The sequence below is a fragment of the Scomber japonicus genome, chromosome 1 (genome assembly GCF_027409825.1).
Source record: "Scomber japonicus isolate fScoJap1 chromosome 1, fScoJap1.pri, whole genome shotgun sequence".
Taxonomy (NCBI): Eukaryota; Metazoa; Chordata; class Actinopteri; order Scombriformes; family Scombridae; genus Scomber; species Scomber japonicus.
This window is the reverse complement of record NC_070578.1, coordinates 610004-632565: the sequence shown is the minus strand read 5'-3', so window position 1 is coordinate 632565 and position 22562 is coordinate 610004. Positions and strand designations below refer to the sequence as shown.

Below are 22562 nucleotides of genomic sequence, written 5' to 3'. Positions count from 1 at the left end.
CTATATTGAGGAACATTTTAACTGATCAGAGCTGTGAAATGCTCCACAGTAGCAGCTTTTGTTTTTAGGCATAATCACATTTGAAAACTGTAAAATGGATGGAAAAAAGTTGTGTTGATGACATACAGAAGCTGCAGCCAGTGACTCTAGCTTTTCTAGTGGTGAGTTTATAAATCCGCTTCTGTGTGTTGTGAAAAAGTCTCTCCAGCTCGGAACACTTTGCCATTCAAGGCTGGTTAAATAGCTTAGTAAGTTTGTACTTTTCTATAATTATGCATACCGGTCCTTGATATGGCTTAAGGGATGTTGTTAGTCTTAGATGTCTTTGATGAGCCGGCTGTGGCTCAGGAGGTAGTGCGGTCGTCGGTTCCAATCCCAGCTCCTCCATTCCATATGTCGATGCATCTTGCCTAAGGACTTAACCCCAAATTGCTCCCGATGCTTTGCCAACAGTGTATGAATGTGCGTGAATGGTTAGTTTCCTCCTTGGCGGAGCCATAATATCATTTTTTGTTTCTTGTTTTATTTTTGTTTCTTTGTTATACTGTTGACCATATCTGTGTATATGCCATTTTTGTGTGTGAACAGTGGTTGGTGCATAGCACCGGAAATACATTCAGGTAACCCCAGGTGACGAGCACATGTTGTATGAAGGGGAGGGCGAACAGACCATGACCATGTCAGTGTGGCAGCATGACATCTCTTTTCTTTGTGATGGATAACTGATGAAGGAAACTGATGAATGGAAAACTTACCTGTGATGACATATGGACTCAAAAGTTATACCTGTGCTAAGGTGAGCAAATAATTGAATGAAAATAAATGGGTCACCGCACTCAAAGATACACAAAGTATTGGACATGGGTTTTATTGTTGCCCAGAACACGTGTATGAACAAGTTCTCCCCATTCACCCCTCAGAGGCCAAATACATTAGTCTTGATTGAAAGACTCTACACTACTGATGAGCAGGTTGGCACTCTGTGTAGTAGCTCCTGTTATCAGTGTATGAATGTGTGTGAATGGGTGAATGAGATGTAATGTAAAAGCACTTTGAATGGTCATAACGACTAGAAAAGCACTATATAAGTATAGTCCATTCACCATTTGATGTGTAGTGTTATAGGCTGCTATAGAATCATAGTCATAGCACCACCTACAGGCTACAGGAAGTTATAAGTCCTATACTTTTACAAGCACCACCTAAAATTTGGTCATCTAAGTTGTATGACTTTGATGATGCTTAATAGTGAGGCTTTTATCAAAAGTTGTTGCCATGGCAACACACTATTTACCCACACACACATGTTTTACCAAAACATAAAGCAGTTTTTAAGGGGCTATGGATGTTTGAAAACTTGCACACATGTCACAAGTGTCAGAACTTGATATCTTAAATGGGTGTTGGAGTTGGGTGTGACAAAATGGCTCAAGAGCGCCTCCTACAAAATTTCAATGTCAAAGCTCTCAATGTGACTCAAGTGCTCTTTAATACTATTGATTAAAATGTAGATTGATATGTCATCTTTTCCTGTTACACAAAGCATGTCTGAGTAGTCCAGTGGTTTAACATCATGCCACCTGTATGCATCATTTAGATTCAAAGGTTGTGATTTCAAACACTGCTAAAGGTAGCAATCAGTGATGTTGATGCACTCAGGTGTGCTCCTTATTTGCGCTGATTGAAATTTTCTAAACATAACTCTGACAATCAAAACTGTCTTTATCTCACAAACATAACCCATATTTTTCATGTAATTGAGAGTCTAAATTTAGACATCTGAATTTAGACTAAATTGCTTCAGATCTTAATCACACACCATCATTCAATGCAAATTGAGTGCTCTTTAATAATATTGCTTAAAATGCAGATTGATATGTATGTTAAAGACATCTTTTGCTGCCACATAAAGCACGAGTAGTCCAGTGGTTTAAGAACATGCCACCTATGTGCCCCTTTTAGACCCTGTTTACACCTGGCATCAACATGCAACTTGGGTGTCAGTCTATATATGCTGCCCTTGGGTCAAATTCTGCAGAACTCTAATGTAGACTATCACAGTTATGCAGATGACACACAGATATACCTAGCACTGTCCCCAGATGACTACAGTACAATACAGTCATTGTGTTACTGTTTAGAGCAAGTCACTAATTGGATGAACCAAAATTTCCTTCAATTAAATCAGGACAAAACTGAGGTCATTGTTTTTGGCAATAAAGAGAAGAGGATTGCTGTCAGTAAACATCTCGAGTCACTCTCTCTAAAAACTGGGGACCAAGTCCGAAACCTTGGCGTGCTGATAGACTCAGATCTGACTTTCAGCAGTCACATCAAATCAATCACCAAAACAGCCTTCTATCAGCTGAAGAACATATCCAGAGTGAAGGGTTTTATGTCTCAAACAGACCAGGAGAAGTTGATTCATGCTTTCATCTCAAGTAGACTCGACTACTGTAACGGTCTTCTGACTGGACTCCCACAAAAAAGCATTAAACAGCTGCAGCTCATTCAGAACGCTGCAGCTCCAGTTTTAACCAGAACAAAGAGATCAGAGCACATTACTCCAGTTCTAAAGTCTTTACACTGGCTCCCAGTCAGTTCTAAAGTCTTTACACTGGCTCCCAGTCAGCTATAGAATAGATTTTAAAGTTCTGCTACTGGTCTACAAATCACTGAATGGTTTAGGTCCAGAATACATGAATGACATGTTAGTAGAATATAAACCCAGTAGAGCTCTGAGATCTACTGACTCAGGTCAGATAGTTGAGCCCAGAGTTCAAACTAAACATGGTGAAGCAGCTTTTAGCTGTTATGCTGCAGACAACTGGAACAAACTACCAGCAGAACTGAAATCAGCCCCAACTGTGAACACTTTTAAATCCAGGTTAAAAACATTTCTCTTCTCCTGAGTTTATGATTGAGCTCTTTTAAAACACTTTACATTTTAATCTTTCTTTTGCACTCTTTGTCCTTTTAATGATTTTAAAGCTAATTTATTATTTTATGCTGCAATCATTTTATTTATGTCTTTCTATTTTTCTGTACTTTGTTTTTATTATGGGGGGGGGGGTGGGGTGGCGGGTTAATTGTATGTTTTACATGTTTTTCTGTTTTATGTAAAGCACATTGAATTGCCATTGTGTATGAAATGCGCTATATAAATAAAACTGCCTTGCCTTGGGTGATCTGATGACAAGTGGACAGCCAAGACACATTGCTGTTCATGCTTGTCTCTATTAGAAGTCTCAGGCTGACCACCTGTATCTGTGTCCACATTTTGTTGCTGCCTACATCACTTCCACAAGAAGATCAAATAGCCTCACTAACAAACAAGCACCAGATTAGTTTTTAGTGTGAGGCTTAAGAGATCAAAGAACAGAAAAATGTTTAAGAACTAATAAACATGTACAGGCTAATCCAACTGTTCAGATTACTTCAACCATGTACACCTGTGCTCCTCTCCATAGTTGTGTAGATATTTCAGTTTAGGCCAAGTGGTGGACCAACTGACATTGTCATCCTTAAAGCCATGTCACTACTGTCACTATAAAATGAAACTGCAATTCAGTCAAAAAAGAAGGCTGGCAATCTTCTATATTTTCTTACTGTCAAGAAATCTTGTGCATGGCCAAACCTACAATGACCTCATGCTTCTTACAAATATTGTGTATCAAAGCCTGACACATCTTTTTTCTGTGCTGTAGAGCTGCATTGTCCAAAAACAATTAAAAACACATCAGTGAGTCACACCACTGCACTAGGTGACGTATTCCTTTGTCTCTGTAGAAGGTGGGTGATGGTTTGGATCCAAACAAAAGATTGGTTGACAAGAAAAATGTAGAAAAGCTCATTGTTTAAATGTTGGAAATACCCAGACACACACACACACACACACACACACACACACACACACACACACACACACATAAAGCCTTTCATGTTGCAGTTTTTACTGTCAAAAGCTGACACCAAGTACATTTGGAACCAAAGGTATATCAGCCTTGCTCTTGTGGTCATGGTAATAGTACCAGTCGGCATTTAAGACTTAGAGTTAAGACTGGAGAAAGTAACATTTGGAACACTGCTCTATACTGAGGTGTACAGAGCCTTTCAATAAATAAAGTGGACAGAGTGTGGATAAACTTACCAAAAACATTATATTAGCATATTTGGCTGAAACCTTGGCAGATGTAATTCAAAGAGAAACCAAATGACTTTTATGACATTATGTTGAGACAATCTGATTACCTCACAGAGATGGTATCTTACATACATTGTGTAATGTGTGATAGTTTGCATGTAAAGCTAAATGGTAAATGGACTGGTAAAGGACACATCGATATGTGGACTGGAGGAGCCGGGAATCGAACAACCGATCTCCAGATTAGTAGCCAACCCACTCTACCTCCTGAGCCACAGCTGCCCTAAATTCTGTGCAGATGTGTGTGTTTGTGTGTGTATGTCTCTCACCTCCTCCACACTGGACAGTGCAGTCCTGCCAGCTGCTGTGTGTCCAAATGTAGAGATGCTCTGGTTCCCTCTGCTCCTCGTTGCTCCTGTCCTCAGTGGTGTTAAGAGACACTGTGTACTCATAGTGGATCCCATAACTCTGGTCATGAAAAAGCAGCACCTGAGACCACAACAGAGAAAAGAGAAGCTGAGTCCATATAATACTGAAGTTCACACACTAATTTGAGTGTCAAGTACTAGAAAATAAGTAAACATCTGTAGCTAAGTTTACAGAAATTGCATCCACTTTTATTTCACAACACATAATATCTATATAATAGGACATAAAACAACCAAAAATGACTTAACATCCATAGACAATACAACAAAAATCAAATAATGCAGCACAACAATACAGTGCAACAAGATGCGCCAAAATACAGTATCTTAACTAAGAAGTTATGGTATTCATTGCTAAGTATCTCTTGTGTAACTCAAGGACTCCTATATGCATCAATTTTTTAAAACATTACTGCAGCAGTCCATTTCTTGAATGGGATTACCATTCCAAAACATGTTTTCCAAAATAATTCCTTATCAATAGTTAAATATTTAAACAGTTCATGATACACACACATTAACTTCATACAATATATTAGGTGTATATTACAGATATGTACTATATTAACCAAAAACCTAATTAGTAGGACATGGAGAGAGATGTAGGACCCTATTTTAACAATCTATAGCGCATGGCGTGAAGCGTGTGCCTTTGAGGCGTATCCAAATCCACTTTTGCTATTTTAACGGCGGGAAAATGGTCACAAAACAAGAAAATGGTCACAAAACAAGTCAACAGTTGTTATTGCTAACAGTTTATTTTACAAATCCAACAGACAGAGAGCAACATTTGCATTCTTTGGAGTTGTGTTTGTGTCCACACTGCAACACATTTTCCTGTGATGTTACAGTGAACTGCTGCCAGCTATGATTAGTAGGATTATGCCATTATTCTACAGTATCACTGCAGTGATCATTATAGAATAATAGAATGAGGCCTACAGTGCTTTACTATAGCTAAACGTGTTAGTAATAGTATGTACTCTACCAGTTCCCTACTGTAAATGTTACAGTAAACAACCATATACATGTCTTCTGATTAATATTGATAAAAAAAATACATTTCAGACATATAATGTAAATACCAACTTGTTTTTATTCTAATAATGAAATCAAAAAAAATATTATCTCAGTTTTACAATGAAAACTGCATAACCTCAACACAAAGATGATGACACGTGTGACAATATTACGTGAGTGAAGATTTATTCAAAGGCATCCGATTATGATATAATTTTAGTTTAAAAAATATATTTTTAAAGTGCATTTCCTGTCCCAGAGACAATGTCTATTAATGATAATATCCTTAGCTGCCTAATGTAGTCATGAGTCTAAACAGCAAATGGCTCACAGGTCAATGAAAATCAAGCACAGAGTGAAGAAAGAGAATGAGATGATTGGATGGCAGTGACAGACATTTTAGATGAGATGGACACCTGCATTACCTCTATGAAGGGACAACCCAGACTCAGGAATTCACATTATAGACACTGACTGTCCCTGTAAAAAATTCCACAATTTCACACATTGACCATACATGGTCAAGGTTCTGACCTAGTATTATGTTTTGGACTCCACTGGAGTAGCTTTGCATTATTCAATTTTTTTCCTGTCTATTTAAGTCTCCTCTCCAGATAAGCCTGTTCACCTGTTAAGGGGTAGCCATCTTAAAGTCATGTTAAGTTGGTTGATGATGATGTTTGATGAAGAGCTGCAGACAATCAGCACATTTTGGAAAAACACTCATAGTGTTCCAGCTCCACTCCAGTCATGGCTCAGTGTGATATGACCAAAACTATATGAAATGCCATAATGTTAGTGGAGCAGAGCAGTGAACGTGCATGCTGTGCATGGAGCAGATGGACATATAAAATCCATGATAAGCCAACATCGGCTCGGGCTGAAAGTAGAGGGGGAAAAGAAATCTATCTATCAGTCTGTATAAATATATGTGTGTATGTGTGTGTATGTGATAATATCAATCAGGCCACATAGATCCCAATTTGATCTCATGTGGGCCGGATCATTAAAACGATGGAAGGAAATAAGAAGAGAATGAAGGGAATAAGGAAGAAAGGAAGGAAATAAGAAGGGAAGGAAGGAAAGACAGGCAAAAGGAAGGAGGGAAGAAAGGTAGGAAAGACAGATGGAAGGAAGAAAGGAAGGAGCGAACAAAGAAAGGACAGATGGAAGGAAGGAAGGACAGGAGGGAGGAAGAACAGAAGGAAGATAGGGAGTAAGGACAGATGGAAGGAAGAAAGGAAGGAGCGAATGAAGAAAGGAAAAAAGGAAGGTAGGAAAGACAGATGGAAGGAAGAACAGAAGGAAGAAAGGGAGGAAAGACAGATGGAAGGAAGAAAGGAAGGAGCGAACAAAGAAAGGACAGATGGAAGGAAGGAAGGAAGGAAGTAAGGAAGGAAGGACAGATGGAAGGAAGAAAGGAAGGAGCGAATGAAGAAAGGAAAAAAGGAAGGTAGGAAAGACAGATGGAAGAAAGAACAGAAGGAAGAAAGGGAGGAAAGACAGATGGAAGGAAGAAAGGAAGGAGCGAATGAAGAAAGGACTGATGGAAGGAAGGAAGGAAGGAAGGACAGATGGAAGGAAAAAAGGAAGAAAGGGAGGAAGTATGGAAGGAAGGAAAAGAACACAGGAAGGAAAGTGGGCTGGACGGAACCCCTCGGCGGGCCGGTTCTGGACACACACAAGCATTAGCACCACTAACAGTATGTTTCACTTCTACCACTGAATCAATGGTATATTGTGTAATATATAACAGCACAGAACAGGGTGACTGATGTGTTTACCATCAGGTGTAAAGGGGTGTTAGTGGGCCCCTTGGCAGACATTTTCTCCCACAGTCCTCTTCTCACATAGCGGACTGTAGTCCCAGCCAGCTCAAACTCTCCTGGAAGCTCGATTTTCCAGTCGCTGTTGATGGACCTCTTACTGGAGTCTCTAAGTGCTGTGAAGACACACGAGATCAGAGGAAACACTATTACACATTTTATATGGGGAAATAAACAAACAATCTAACCTTTTTCTTTTAATTCATTTATGTTATTGAAGTGATAAGTTGAAGAAAGTAAGAAACAGAGGTAGGAGCTGAAAAGCCAATTTGAGAGTCTGAAGGCCTCTTTGTCCATATCTAACACTAATGCAGGGTTTCCCACAGCACTAAGCAACACACGCCTGCCGCCTTAACTAACGTCTTCAAAAGAATAAATAAATAAATATGTATATATTAAGTTAAAGGAAACAAACACAGACCGCTGGTTAAACTACATCATCTGAGGCAGAACCTGATGTCACCATTAACAATGTTAATCCTCAGACAGGTAACTGTGACGTTACTATAGTAACAAGATTCAGGCTAACCGGCTCAGAGTAAATGAACGGCTCCAAATAAACGTGTAAAGTCACTCAGATGTTTCTCATTCAACAGACATGAAGAGAGAGAGTGAGACATTCAACAGACCTCACTGCTCCCCATCACCTTAACGAACACATTTTCTGCAGGAAACCCTGTAATGCATAACAATTCTCTTTTGAAGAAATATTCACCTCTAATCCACAGAAACTGGAAATCATAGTCAAAGAGACAAAAGCGCACAAATTCAGAAGAGATGAAAAAGATCACAAAAGTTGAGGAGCTGTGTACCGCTGGCAGATATGTGCAGCACTGTCTCACAACCATGAGCAACGATGCAGGTACAGGTCTGTGATGAGGAATCCCACCTTCACACTGTGACTAATACAGCTGCAACTAGCAGCAGTTTTTTTGAGGACAAATAGCCACCGCTCTCCAAACAACCTCCAAGACACAGAAAACATGCAGAGGAAGAAAAACCAAACCAAATCAAACTGTACAGCAGGAAGTGTTGGTAGTTTGTTTTCTCTCTCAGTTTGAGGCTGTTTGGTTTCATCTGCTGCCATCTCTGTATCAATCTCTGTCTGCCTACAGAATGTCCACATCCTCTCGTTGTATCCTTAGAGACTCAGCAGGAACTGAACCCAACACAGAGCCATGTTAAGCCAGTAGTCAGCTGTCCCACTGCTGAACCTGCATCCACTGAGGCCTAAGTGACTAAACTGAACAGATTAGTTTTCCTGCTTAAAAGTGAATATGGTGAATGTGAATGTCTGTCTCCTATCAGCTTGGGGGTCAGTGTGCTTCCCATAACTAATGGAGGGTTCATCAGTGGTTTATGTGTTGAACTAACAGACTGCTCTGGAGGAGAAGAAATGTGACTTGTGCTAATTCCAAATCTGTCCTCACGTATTATCAACTGAATCATGGAGTGCTGTGTGCAGTGACTGAAGTATCTGCTTTCATTTTCTGTTACTACCTGTATTGAATACAAAAGATGCAGTGTGTGGGTGTGGAGGAGTTGTTTAAAAGGAAATTTAATGGAGTTGACACCTGAGTAACAAAAGTAAAGTAACAACTATTTGAACTCATTACTGTTGCTGCTGTGTAATGAGTACAGTAATGTAATTCATTTTACAATGAATAATGTGTCATCAGTAATTGATTGCCAATTTCCCAACACTGGGTCTCAGATACTACAAACCTGGAGGACCCACAAGGACCTGTAGTCTAATAAATTATAAAAGGATCATATGAGATCATAGTAGTAGTAGTAGTGTGTGTTTGTGAACGTATCTGCAAGTTAGCAGTGATTATTTTTGATCTTTATAAAAGACATGCATAATTACCCAAAAAACTATGAGAAGGTTTGTCCTCCACAACTTTGATCCTCCTGGCTCCTGCAGGGATAACCACAGCCTCGATGTAGCCTGATGGAGAGACAGAGATATGGTCAGAGATGAAAAGATATTTAGAGTGGTCATGGAGACAGGGACAGGCTGGTGACCTCTGTGTCTGTATTAGAGATGTTCCATCTACTGCATAACTGAATTCACTCCCTCACACAGTGTATCAGTATATCCATTTTTTATACAGTTTTGTCACACTTTTTTCTCCTATGTTTGAGTCATTAAGGGGCCATACTCATGTTTTTGCCCATGTAATATACATTACACTTCAAATTAGTGCTGATGCTTTTTCACATACGGTGTATTAATTGTAGTTTTCTGTGTTTTGTTATTTTTCAAATGTCAAAATTAACATTGGATTCCACTAATTTGCAATTCTTTTAAAATAAAAGAAGTTAAAAAAAAATGCAGTTCTGGCACTAGCACTGGCCTAAATACTGTTAACAATGTGTAGCTCCAACCTGAAAATGAGATGAGCAGCACAAGACATGAAATGTTGATTAATAAGTGTCTAAACCACTGAAATAGGAGTACCTAAGAGTAAATAAGAGTTACTTGCTAATGAATACTGATTTAGACCTAAGAACTAACATGATAAGGTTAAACTACTGATTTAATATGAATGGAAGTTGGTTTATGACAACATACCTGCAATTATAATAACAGTCTCCCTCAGCCTCAGCTACACTTTGTACTAACACATCAACTAGTACTTTTAAAATTAATAATCCTGGTAAAAACATACAAAAGCACAGATAGCCTATCCAAAATGACCTCTCTATAAGCTCTCAGTCAGAATGCCTATGTCAGCGATTTCCCTATGCAAAATTTTATTTCATCATCTCTGTAACATAACTGGCTACCAGCCCATCCCTACTGACACCATACCCATTTACACCCGTTGGGCATTCAATACAATGCAGCTCAATCTGACAGTTAACAATTATTCTACCAGCTACTTTGTCTACAATGCATTGAGGATTATCCTCTAAAACAGTCAGCATAAGACCAGAAACTTACATAAAGTGATAGAAGAGCACATAAAATGACTGGACTATCAATTACATTTTAAATGTTCCTATTTTCATCATTATGTGTGTTTCCATTCACCTGTTTATATTTTGGGAATAATCCCATCATCAAATATATCATGATGTTCATGAAACATGAGACTGAGGCATCATCTCGTTGTGCTCTCTTCATCTGTAATGGTTAATTGGCACTTGACTGAGGAACTAGTGCCTCCAACTGTTTATCTTGATGAGCACAGCTCATAATATTAGTGGATGGAAATGCACAAATTCAGTTAAAGTTTATGCTACATTTGGATGGAAACCTGACTATTGTCATTGTTTATTATAACATTTTACTCACCAACTTTACCAGTGAGAACTAGGAACACAGAGACTGAGCTTATCAGGCATATACATAGGCCTACAGGTTGTTAGTACATAAAGTTTTGTTCTGCCTACATTCACAATCTGAGCGAAGGTCTAATCAATCAGAAGCTCTGGATTGTGTGACTAAGCAGGGCCTTTAAACTTTAAACTTGTATGATCACTCTTATGGTGGCCCCATGCACTTATTGCAAATGTCAGAAATGAAGCTTGTGAGTATAATGCAAAAGACATCCAAACTAAAATAGTAAATATGTTGTTTCTCATTGCCCTTCAAAATGACTCATATTATGGCTTTCAATTGATTCTAAATTTCTCCTAGCAAGGTATTTTGTGTGTATAATGATGTCACACTACTTACACCTTTGTTTCCACCAGACTCATAATTCACATGACAGAACATACACACAGGTTATTTTGAATAAATCACTGATGCTGTTCTTTCTCTTGTAAGGACAGTATTATTTCAACTGATGGAAATGATAAATATTCAGATTGGCAAGAAAGAACAACCAATAACAAAGTCCAAATACAAAGCATCAAATTGACTGCATGGTAATGTAAATATCAATAAGAAGTGATCATTCTGCTAATGCTACAGTGCTCTAGAAAAGTGCTGTAGAAAAAGATACAATTGGATATAGTCAGATTTGATTGAGCTGCTTTGTGTCCTTTACCCAGTAAATCATGCCCAATATTATTTTACAGTCATGTTTTTATTATATTATTTGTATCATAATGTTTTAGACACCACTACTATATACTTTGTATACTTACCTATACATCCTTGGAGCTGTAATGTCCCTCAAACACACAGCACACAGCAACACTATGAGGATACAGCTGCCTCTGATAGTAACTGACAGCCAGTTTTCACTGGTATCAAAAACAGATACAATGACAGATAGCATCACATTTTGTCACATGAACCCAAAGGCTGAAATGCAAATGACTTTTGTGAATGGGAATATTATTTTCCTTCCTTCACCATGACACAATCCTATCCTTAGTTAGAATTATGTTTTGTCTCTTTACAAGACCTGTAACCCTTCACTGGCATTCATTCTTTGTCTTTTTGTAGTTGACATAACATGATAGTGACTCATGCATAGTGAAAATAAAAATATTCAGTGTCAAATGTTTTTTGATACTATGAAAATCTGCTTACATTTCTAAGTTGCAAAAGTCAAAAATTAAACAGTACGATACAGGTATAATATAATAGGCTCATATTTTGACATGAAATAGAAGACACAACTCAAATCACTTTTACACTACATGTCACATTCATCCATTCACACACATTCATACAGTGATGACAGGAGCTACAACATGTGCCAACCTGCTCATCAGATGAACTAACATTCACACACACATTCATACACTATTGGTGCACATACCCAAGCAATTTAGAGATTGAAGTCATTTAGAGATTCAAAAAATGTTAATGTTATGCTTCTATGTTAAAACAAATAGCAGTTGATATATTATTATGACATTTTTAAAATCAGTCAAATACTGATATTGGTAACAACGGTTCTAGTGCTGCTGAGCCAATGAAAATGATCTTAAGCTTTCTGTAGCTTTTAGTCACTTTATGCTCACTGTGTTTTGCAGGTTCATATAAAGTGTGACCACTAGTCCCAAGATCAGCTCTGTAGATGTTGCCTGCACAAATACAGAATGCACTAAATAAAAGAAGGGCAAAGTAACACCAGTATATGTTTGTGATCAAAATGACATTTTTGATCAACGTTAGCTGTCAAGCCCTACATTCAGTGACAAATCCATTGTGTTTTCAAAGCCACCTCATGTTTTCCAGTTGAATGCTTTAAAATTGAACCTGCAGCAGTAAGAAATGTTGGGTTAGCGTTAGTGTAACAGACAGCTCCATGTTTGCTGTGTTTATTGTTCCCTCTGAGCTGCCATAGGGCAGGATGTAGAGTTGGCAGTGTGCTACACTACAAAAGGCAGTGGTTGCTTTTGGACATGTTGCAACATCTTTCATGCAGTTTGTTTTAGTATTTGTATTTTTATTAAGTTGACGCATGATTACATTAGCAGTAACTTCCTGTTTATCTCAAGTTGATGTATTTAAATTGGGGGCATTGTGGCTTTTTTGTCATGCTAATTTATGTCATTTATTTATTTCTCTGTGTGTCATGCTAATGAATGCCATTAATCTCAATGACATCAGGATAGAGGCAGATATCTCAGACACAGACCTCTTGTAACCTGGGCAACAAATCCCAAAACCATCTACATGAAGAGATAGCACTAGCAAGAGAGAGAATATATTTACTTGTTTGTTTTTATAATTTGAGTGAAACAATCCATGCTGTGAGTTTGTTGTTGTTTCTCTATCTCCCTCAGTGTGATTCTATTCATAGTAATGTTCATTGTTAGTAAAAGGAAGTTTTCTTCTATATGAAGATCTTTGCAAATGCATTTCAAAACCTTGAGTCCATGTCACAAAATGTTGGGAGACTGGGTTGAAACTTATCATGTACAGATGTTTTCTGAGAGGTTGGACAGATCGTTTCCACAATGAATGAACACACTACCCACTCCTGAAAGCCAACCAGCTGTATCCATCAACCCTCCACCACCCTGCCTGTCCACCTATGGTTAGGCACAGATTGCCATGGGCTCACCTGGGTTTACAAGCAGCTCAGTTGACATTTAAAGAAGGAAATGCCAAATGTTAAAATATAAATTTTTGTGCAAAATAAATTGGCAGCAGAATTATTTTTTTAATGCAGACAACTGTTGTTTCTCCCTCCGCTGTTACCCGTTCAGGTGGCGAGAGCAGCAGGGGAAGAACACAGCTTGGATAAATGAAATGTGTGTGACTGGGTTAATGGGTGACACGGTCAAACACCTGGTTATGTAACCGTAACTACGCTTTTTTTTTGAAGATACAGATTACATCCCCAGGAGAGCCCATAGATAGCTGCTTCTTTCATCTATATGAAACAGTACAGAAAGTGCAGGAAACACACACGCACTCCACACACACACACATACACACACACACAGTGCATGCATCTTACATGAGAAACACTTTGGGACGGGTCTGGGTTTAGCCATCACACAGGTAGAAACCCTCTTACACTGCCTAGTGGTGACTGGAGGACAAGACAAGGAAGTGGAACGGAGGTCACATGTCCTGTGAACCACACCAGCATATGTGTGCACATGTGTACACACACAAACACACACACATACATGCTCCTATTCTTGTTATTATCCCCCCCCTTTGCCTCAACAGTTTGTGTTGTAATGTACGTAGACCCTGGTGAGTGACTGACATGATGGCTGATTAGATGTGTGTCCATGATCACTGTTGGCCACACAAAACATCATTAAAACATAGCTGAAGTGCAAAGGGGTTGATGAGGAGCAGGAACCTAAACTGCATGCACATCAGTAATTAGACTTCAGACAGACAAGAGGACTAAGTGCTGTGCAGTCAGCATGAGTTTATGATACTGAGTCCAGTCTGTTAGTTTAGTGTTACTGTCAGTAACTGAATGCAACAGCCTAAAAAGCTCTATAATCTATTTCATATTTAATCATACCTTATGCAGATGCAGCGATGGATATTAATCAAGTACATTTACTGAAATATTGCTTAATATATAATCATCAATATTAATAACATAATACACTGAATGGTGAGAACTACAATTTTTGCACCATGAATCCACTTTTTCAACAGCTGTAGGTTGGAACCCCATAGGAACATATATAATAATAATAATAATTAATATAATTATTAATTATCAAACATAATCAAAATCAATTATTATTATTAATTATATGAATGAATAATTATGATGAACCATGCTGAGGTTGGGAACCAGTGAAAACAGTCTAAGATATTAGAGCGAGATATTAATATAAGATGAAATTTTGCATTTGTGCACAGGCCCTATCAACAATTAATTATCACTGTATGTATGCAAACAATCACAGGAAACTTAAAATGCACAACAGAGTTTAATAACTTGAGCAATATAAATCAATAATGATTCAATTAATAAACATTTATCATACAACTACAAACTATTAGACAAGCAAGTAAAAACAAGCAATCATGAACAACATCAGTTATAAACAGCAAGACAATATACAGCTAACACAGATGTGTGTGTGTGTGTGTGTGTGTGTGCGTGTGTGTGTGTGTGTGTGTGCGTACATGCAGGGGGAGGTCTAAGAGAGGAAGGAGAAGGAAACAAGATGGTGGACATGAACCATGTGGGCTTACATCACACAGGAGCTCCGGTCACGGTTTAAATGGTGTCTGCCAGTCAATATGACAGTACTACATCACTACAAGGGCATCAGACAAAAATGTCTATTGCTAAGCAAAATGTGTCTGACTACAGAGTAGTGTCTGTGTGTGTACATGTACTGTATGTGTGTGAAGAGAGGGGGAAGATACCAAAGAACAAAATCTCAGAGACTGTGGGGAGAAAGAGGCGCTTGCTTTTATTTCCAGAGACATGGCGTGCAGATGTCCTCATTCACCAGACAGTCTCATTTCAATGAATAAAAGTTAGACAAACACACATCAGAGTAGCTTGATTAAACATAACCCTGACAAGCAACAACAAGAATACTCCCACAGTATTCTCAGCAGCAAGACTGAACTCACAGTCCGTTAACTCATGATAATAATAACAGCAATAAAGTGAAAATAACACACAGAAACCTATCTCTGCCCAGACTAAAGCTTCTTACTTGTGTCTGGCTTGGCTCGAATGCTGATGGGGCAAAACTGCAAAGTAACTCAATTAAGAAATATAAAAAAGAATATGCCAACTACAAGGGCTAAAAGAATGAAGAAGCACCATGTACACTGGGCTAATTGTCAGAAAAGGAAGATGAAATGAGAAATCAAAGGAAGTTTCAGAATGTCAGCGCTAAGTTAGTCCATGCAATGGCAACTTTTCCAGGAAAATTAGAAACTTTCCCAAGATATTTTGCGAGGTTTTATCATATTTCAGGATTTTCACATAACTCATAATAGGACATTATTCTGTAATTTCAGATTTCCAGGTTTTCCATAATGTGTGGGGACTAAAATATTTCAGGTGACCAAATCACCTCTTTATTTGTGGTTAAATAACACATCTTGGTGCACAATCCCATGTGAAACTTTATGATGATTCAGTAGACTACTGTAAGGTAAGCTCTATAGATTGGCCATAACAAACACCATGTTTGATCATGAGGCTATTCATGGAACCAGAACACCTTAGGCCATAAATCAATGATTGTATCATCAGATCTGTGACCTGTTGTGTTGGATCGGGTGGTGGGAGAGGCTGCTGGACAGACCTGGGAGGCCTGAACAAGCAGTGAGGATGAACTGGTGGATGTCTGGTGGAAGCCCCTGTTCTTGAGGTCTTCAACTCCCACCTCCAGTGGATTTTCTCCTGCATCCTGGGGGAGGTTGAGGACATGGAAGTTGTAGCTAGAGGGTCATGAATGTTTGCTGGGGTGGCAACCTGAAAACCCACTGGTGGACACAAGAGATTGGGGAGGCTGGCTTACAGGTCTCCTGAATCAGCAAATGAGTTGAAGGGCCAAAGGAAGAGTTTGGGGAGGCCATGGAGAAGGACTTTCGGTTTACCTCAAAGATATTCTGGCAAACCTTCAGGTTACTCAGGAAAGGGAAGCAGGGCTGGTCGACCATCTCTTCACCATTGAGAGGATATTTAAAGGAGTCTGTACATCCAGTCTACATGTGCTATGTGGACTTGGAGAAGGCTTACAACTGTGTCCCTTGGGGCACCTTGTGGGCAGTGCTGTGGGAGTCTTAGCATTAAGTCAGACTCATTCTCAGTGTGTATTGGGCTCCGCCAGGGCTGTCCTTTGTCATCGATTCTGTTCAACAGTCCAGTTGGGGACCTCAGGATTGCTTCTCTGCTTTTTGCAGATGATGTGGTTCTGTAGTTTGCAGCTGAATGTGAAGCAGCAAGAGTAAGAATCAGCATCTCCAAATCTTAGACCATTGGTGCTCTGCTTGAAAAAGGTGGACTGCTCCCTCTGGGTTGGATGTGAGCTGCTGACCCTAGTGAAATTATTCAAGTATCTTGGTGTCTTAATCACAAGTGAGGGTAAGATGGAACACAGGGTTGACAGGCAGATCAGTCCAGCATCAGTAATGCGGGTGTTGTATCAGAACTAAGGCAAAGCTCCAAATTAACCAGTCAGTCTATGTTCCAACCCTCACCTATGGTCACAAGCTCTGAGTACTCACTGAAAAAATGAGATCACAGATACAGTCATATTGAGTTTCCTCAGGAGAGTGTCTGCGCTCAGTCTTAGAGAGGGCTAGGAGTTCAGACATCTGCGGGGTAGGGAACTAGGAACAGAGCTGCTGTTTCTTCGCATCAAAAAGAGTCTCATGAGTTGGTTTAGGTACATGGTTAGGATGCCTTCTGGACGCCTCCCTCTTCCAGGCACATCTAACTGGTAGGAGACCCTGGGCAAGACCTAGAACACGCTAAAAGGATTAGCTACCCTTCCTGGCCTGGAAGCACCTTGGGATCCCCAGGGCTGCAATTTCCCCATATTGCTCTCATGGGGGAATCCTACCCCCTGATAAGGGCCGTCCGTTCCCTGTAAGACCGGTGTCAGAGCTTGGTCCACATCGCCGGTAGTAAGTCGGACTTGTTTCCAGTGAGGGTTGGACTCCGCCAGGGCTGCCCTTTGTCACCGATCCTGTTCATAATTTTTATGGACGGGATTTCTAGGCGCAGCCAGGGTGTGGAGGGGGTCCGGTTTGGTGACCTCAGGATTGGGTCACTGCTTTTTGCAGATGATGTGGTCCTGTTGGCTTCATCAGACCATGACCTCCAACTCTCACTGGATCGGTTCGCAGCCGAGTGCGAAGCGGCCGGGATGAGAATCAGCACCTCCAAATCCGAGGCCATGGTCCTCAACCGGAAAAGGGGGGAGTGCACTCTTCGGGTCGGGGATGAGATTCTGCCTCAAGTGGAGGAGTTCAAGTACCTCGGGGTCTTGTTCACGAGTGAGGGAAGGATGGAACGGGAGATCGACAGGCGGATCGGTGCGGCGTCTGCAGTAATGCGGACTCTGCACAGATCCGTCGTGGTGAAGAGAGAGCTGAGCCGAAAGGCGAAGCTCTCGATTTACCAGTCGATCTTCGTTCCTACCCTCACCTATGGTCATGAGCTTTGGGTAGTGACCGAAAGAACAAGATCGCGGGTACAAGCGGCTGAAATGAGCTTCCTCCGTAGGGTGGCTGGGCTCTCCCTTAGAGATAGGGTGAGAAGCTCAGTCATCCGGAGGGAGCTCGGAGTAGACCCGCTGCTCCTCCGCATCGAGAGGAGCCAGATGAGGTGGTTCGGGCATCTAATTAGGATGCCTCCCGGACGCCTCCCTGGTGAGGTGTTCAGGGCACGTCCCACTGGTAGGAGACCCCGGGGAAGACCCAGGACACGCTGGAGAAACTATGTCTCTCGGCTGGCCTGGGAACGCCTCGGGGTCCCCCGGGAAGAGCTGGACGAAGTGGCTGGGGAGAGGGAAGTCTGGGCTTCCCTGCTTAGGCTGCTGCCCCCGCGACCCGACCCCGGATAAGCGGAAGAAGATGGATGGATGGATGGGGGAATCCTACAACAAACAGAATGCACTGCATGTGTCCCATCCTATAAGACTAACTGATTGCCAGCAGGGAGCAGGCAGTTTTAACTTTGGGTTCTGGGATCAAGCTAGCACCACAGGCTGACTCACACAGGGCTGTGCTGAGTGCTCAGTAAGCGCTTCTCCAGGTACTCCCTGACACTGCAACCCCTCTCCTCCTCACAAAATATGCACACATTCAGAAGTGTGTGAGACTGTACCTGAATGAGCAAAGCACAAAGCAAACAGAACAACCACCAAACAATGCATGCATTTTGCACTATGCGATACCACCAGGTTATTTCTACTCCTGCACTCTTTAAGGAGGCAACGGAGGACTTGTAAACTTGCATCAAGTAGCATGCCATCAACGTTAGGAATGCTTCTCCTGATCTGTGCATTACAAGATGTACAAATGTAAGTCTGCAGACAGGCTGGAGTGACCACACACAGTGTGGGAGTGGGGAGGTGAGTAACACATGTTTGTATTGCATGTTGTTTTGTTTTTTATTGTATGTTATTTATGCAACACTGTCCCTGTCTCCAAGATAAATTTCTCCCTAGGGAGACCAATAAAGTAACCTAACCTAACCTAACATTGTGGGAACAGTAATGGTCAGAGATCCAGTGGGAGCGGGATTAAGAACACAGTCCAGTGTAGGGCTCTATTACCTGCTGTAGTCTTTCTGCTGCTGCTGTGTTCTATTAATGTAGTGGTGGTAGGTTCCTCCTCCACAATGTTATCTGATTCCACAGCACTATATTCAGCATCAAAAGTTATAATAGTACTGCCACATATCTGCGCCGATTATATTGTCACTGTGAAGCTGTAGCTGTACCATCTCCTTCATCTCCTCCTCTATAGTCTGTTGTGTCTCATGTTGTGTCTGAGTGATTTTCTGCCTTGTCTCATGAAATTAGTTTTGATCCAAACATACTGATACACATGCTTTATCAACAGTTTTTATCCCAAATCCGTCACCATAATGAACTCTGAACTGAAAGTAAACCCCCGGAACACACCACAACAAAATATGCAATCATTTGTTAAAAATCCCATTTTAACTGGATACGCTGGCATGAATGAGAGTATGGTCTGTGAAGATGAGAGTATATGAGTCATTTTTATTTATTCTTAACTATTTCTATCTATTTATTATTTTGATATATGAATCTGGTCTTGAGCGCACCTGAATTCCATTGTATGTTTTGCACAGTGACAATAAAGACATCTTTCATTAGGAAGAAATGTACTCCTTTGGTAATATGGATTTCTTGTTTTTTTTTTTTGTCTGTACACTTTTCGATGTCACTAGTGTAACATGGGAGACAAGAGTGTTTTGGGAGACCCACATTTGACCATGCTTGAAAGCTCCATTACAGAAAATTGAAACATATTTTGCAGTGTAAGGCAGATCTTCAGATTCAGGATTACATGTTTTGCATCACCTGGCGGACTTTTGCCAGCAAACGAGTGGAGAGCTCTTAATGTGGGCAACATGGAATGAAGTTAAACATTGTTTATTTGCATATACTATCCTCATTGTAATGATACAATGCTGATTACAAATTGGCAAAGTTTCATTTTAAGAGTTCAGAGACTCTGATACCAACTTTGCTAATTAGATCTGTTTCAAATGTGTAATTAGAATCAGTTCAGGTTCATGCTGCTTACAGACAACCAGTGTAGTATTGATCAGTGCTACAGATATAATGAACCAAACCAGCTGTATCATATTAGACAGTGGAAAATGGAAACCTGAAAAAAGAAGCAAATATCTAACACATATATCTGCAAAGACATTCAGTATATCGGTCAGATAGTAAAACACACACACTCACCCATTCCTTTGGTGTGGTTAAAGTCCCCCCTCACTATCTTGCAGGAGCGGCCATCTCCGTTACACACACCACAGCGGTCCTCTTTGGCTGAAGAGCCAATGATGCCATCACAGCCAATTTTCTGTGCTCAACAAAACAATAAAACTGAAGACTGATTGTGTCTATCTGTTAACACGTGCATCTGTGTGATAACAGCTTGTTTTTGGTGTGTGTGTATGTGTGTGTGTGTGTATAGATCACAATTCATTTAGAAAACATGGTTACAATCTGCAGATTTGTCTGTATGCAGAGAGAGCCTTGGTTTATCAGCAGTAGAATGTAGTAGAATGGGACAACTGATGTTGACAGTTGATGCATTCAGTCTTTGAGCATGAGAAGTTGTCTAATCAAGCTGATAATATCAAGTTATAAATGAGCTATATATATATTGTACAACTATGAAGAGTGTAGTTGAGAAGATGTTTGACTGGTGGTTACTCTGTTTTGCTACTGGTGCTTAGAGTGAAACAAACATGAAGCAAGATGAAAAAAACACCCATCACTCACTGCAATCACCACTCTGTATCACAGTGAATACAGAAACAGATTAAACAAGGAGGAGACAACGATAAACTCTCTCAGGGATCGCACGCATCATACTGGTGTCTTCTAAAAGACAATGTGGATGGGTGATTCAAAATACTCAGGAGAAAGAAAGATTGTTTGAGCTGTGTGATTCAGGTGTAGTGGAAAATAAGTCCCATATTCTTTGTACTGTACAAATTATGATCAATCAATCAATCAATCTTTATTTGTATAGCGCAAAATCACAACAAAGTTATCTCAAGGCACTTAACACATAGAGCAGGTTCTAAACCAAACTCTTCAGGTTTTAACTTTAAAGAGACCCAACCTAACCCACATGAGACACAGTGGCGAGAAAAAACTCCCTTTTGAGATGATTTAAGAAAGTTCATTTTCCATGAAATGACTCAACAAAGCCCTGACAAATTCTTCTGTACAAATTATTCAAGGTTCGGATGTGTTTAAGTTTGCTTACTTTGACTCAAAAGCCTATAAAATTAGACAACTGGTAATGTTTAGGCTCAGGAGGAAGAGCAGGTTGTCCACCTGTGATCGATCCCTGGCTCTTCCTGTTTATGAATCAGAGTGGCCTTGTATATTGCTTTTAATCTTCTTTTAAGGTAGAAAAGTACTATATAACTATATGCACTCTATCCATTTACCATGTATGTGACACAGTTATAAAAACTTGATGCAGTCTCTCCCTCAGTAATGAGACAAAGAAATTAGCTGCACATAATTCCAGTTCTGTTCATATGATATAGGCCACAGCCACTCTGTATCAGAAAGTACATGTTATACACAGTAAGTGAAACATGATATGACCTGATCATGTGCGATACATCTGTCCAGTGTTGTGGTGGTGATATCAAGGTGAACTCTGACACTGTACTATAAGTCTTAACCTATGAACCTATTGCTATTCAAAGAGTACTGTCCAGACCTGCTCTATGTGAAAAGTGTCCTGAGATAACGGCGCTATATGAATAAAAACTGAATTGAATTGAATTAAACTTTTGTGCGTATGTGTGTGTGTGTGTGTGTGTGTGTGTGTGTGTGGGTGTGTGTGTGTGTGTACCTGACACCTCCCATTAACACACAGGTCAGCCTCATATGGTCCACAGGGTGTGCCATCCATCACTCTGTCAGCCATTAGGACTGGAACATCTCGACCAACCGGGCTACAGAACAACACACACGGCTTCTCTGTTCACACACACACACAGGCACACACACGCACGCACTCACACACACACACACACAGACACACACACACACACACACACACACACACATACACACAGGGACACACAATCAAAATAAAACCATTAAAACTGAACCAAAATGTCACACAAACAGCCATCATGTGTCAGTTCTGTTATGTTGAGTTCAGGTTAGGTTGCTGTTTGTTTAGGTGAGCTCAGTTTTTGAGTTAATGTTCCTTAGATTTAAAAATGTTTTTCTCTAGTTTCCCTATTTTTGTATTGGGAATGTTGGGTCTCTTTAAATTAAGCCTGAAGAGTTCGGTTTAGAACCTGCTCTATGTGTAAAGTGCCTTGAGATGAATTTAGTTTTGATTTGGCGCTATACAAATAAAGATTGATTGATTGATTTAAATAATGTGTTAAGTTAGTTCTTTTAGTTTGGTTCTTTATTTCTGCACAAAAACAACAACAAAAAGTTGAAATTAAGGTGTAAATAAATGACTATTTTTTGCTTTACACACCTGAGGGCTGTTGCACAAAACCTAGATAG

At 40.1% G+C, this 22562-nt stretch overlaps 1 protein-coding gene across 1 annotated transcript in view; it reads right to left on the bottom strand.

The window, feature by feature from the left end:
- The window catches only part of adamts17 (ADAM metallopeptidase with thrombospondin type 1 motif, 17), a 160401-nt gene that overhangs the window by 21924 nt on the left and 115915 nt on the right, over positions 1 to 22562 (bottom strand). The window contains exons 14-18 of the mRNA XM_053324532.1: positions 21886 to 22013; positions 20244 to 20364; positions 9289 to 9369; positions 7377 to 7534; positions 4474 to 4633 (exon numbers count right to left, since the gene is read on the bottom strand). Of these exons, the coding sequence (XP_053180507.1) occupies positions 4474 to 4633; positions 7377 to 7534; positions 9289 to 9369; positions 20244 to 20364; positions 21886 to 22013 (648 nt within the window). The remainder of the gene's footprint in view (positions 1 to 4473; positions 4634 to 7376; positions 7535 to 9288; positions 9370 to 20243; positions 20365 to 21885; positions 22014 to 22562) is intronic.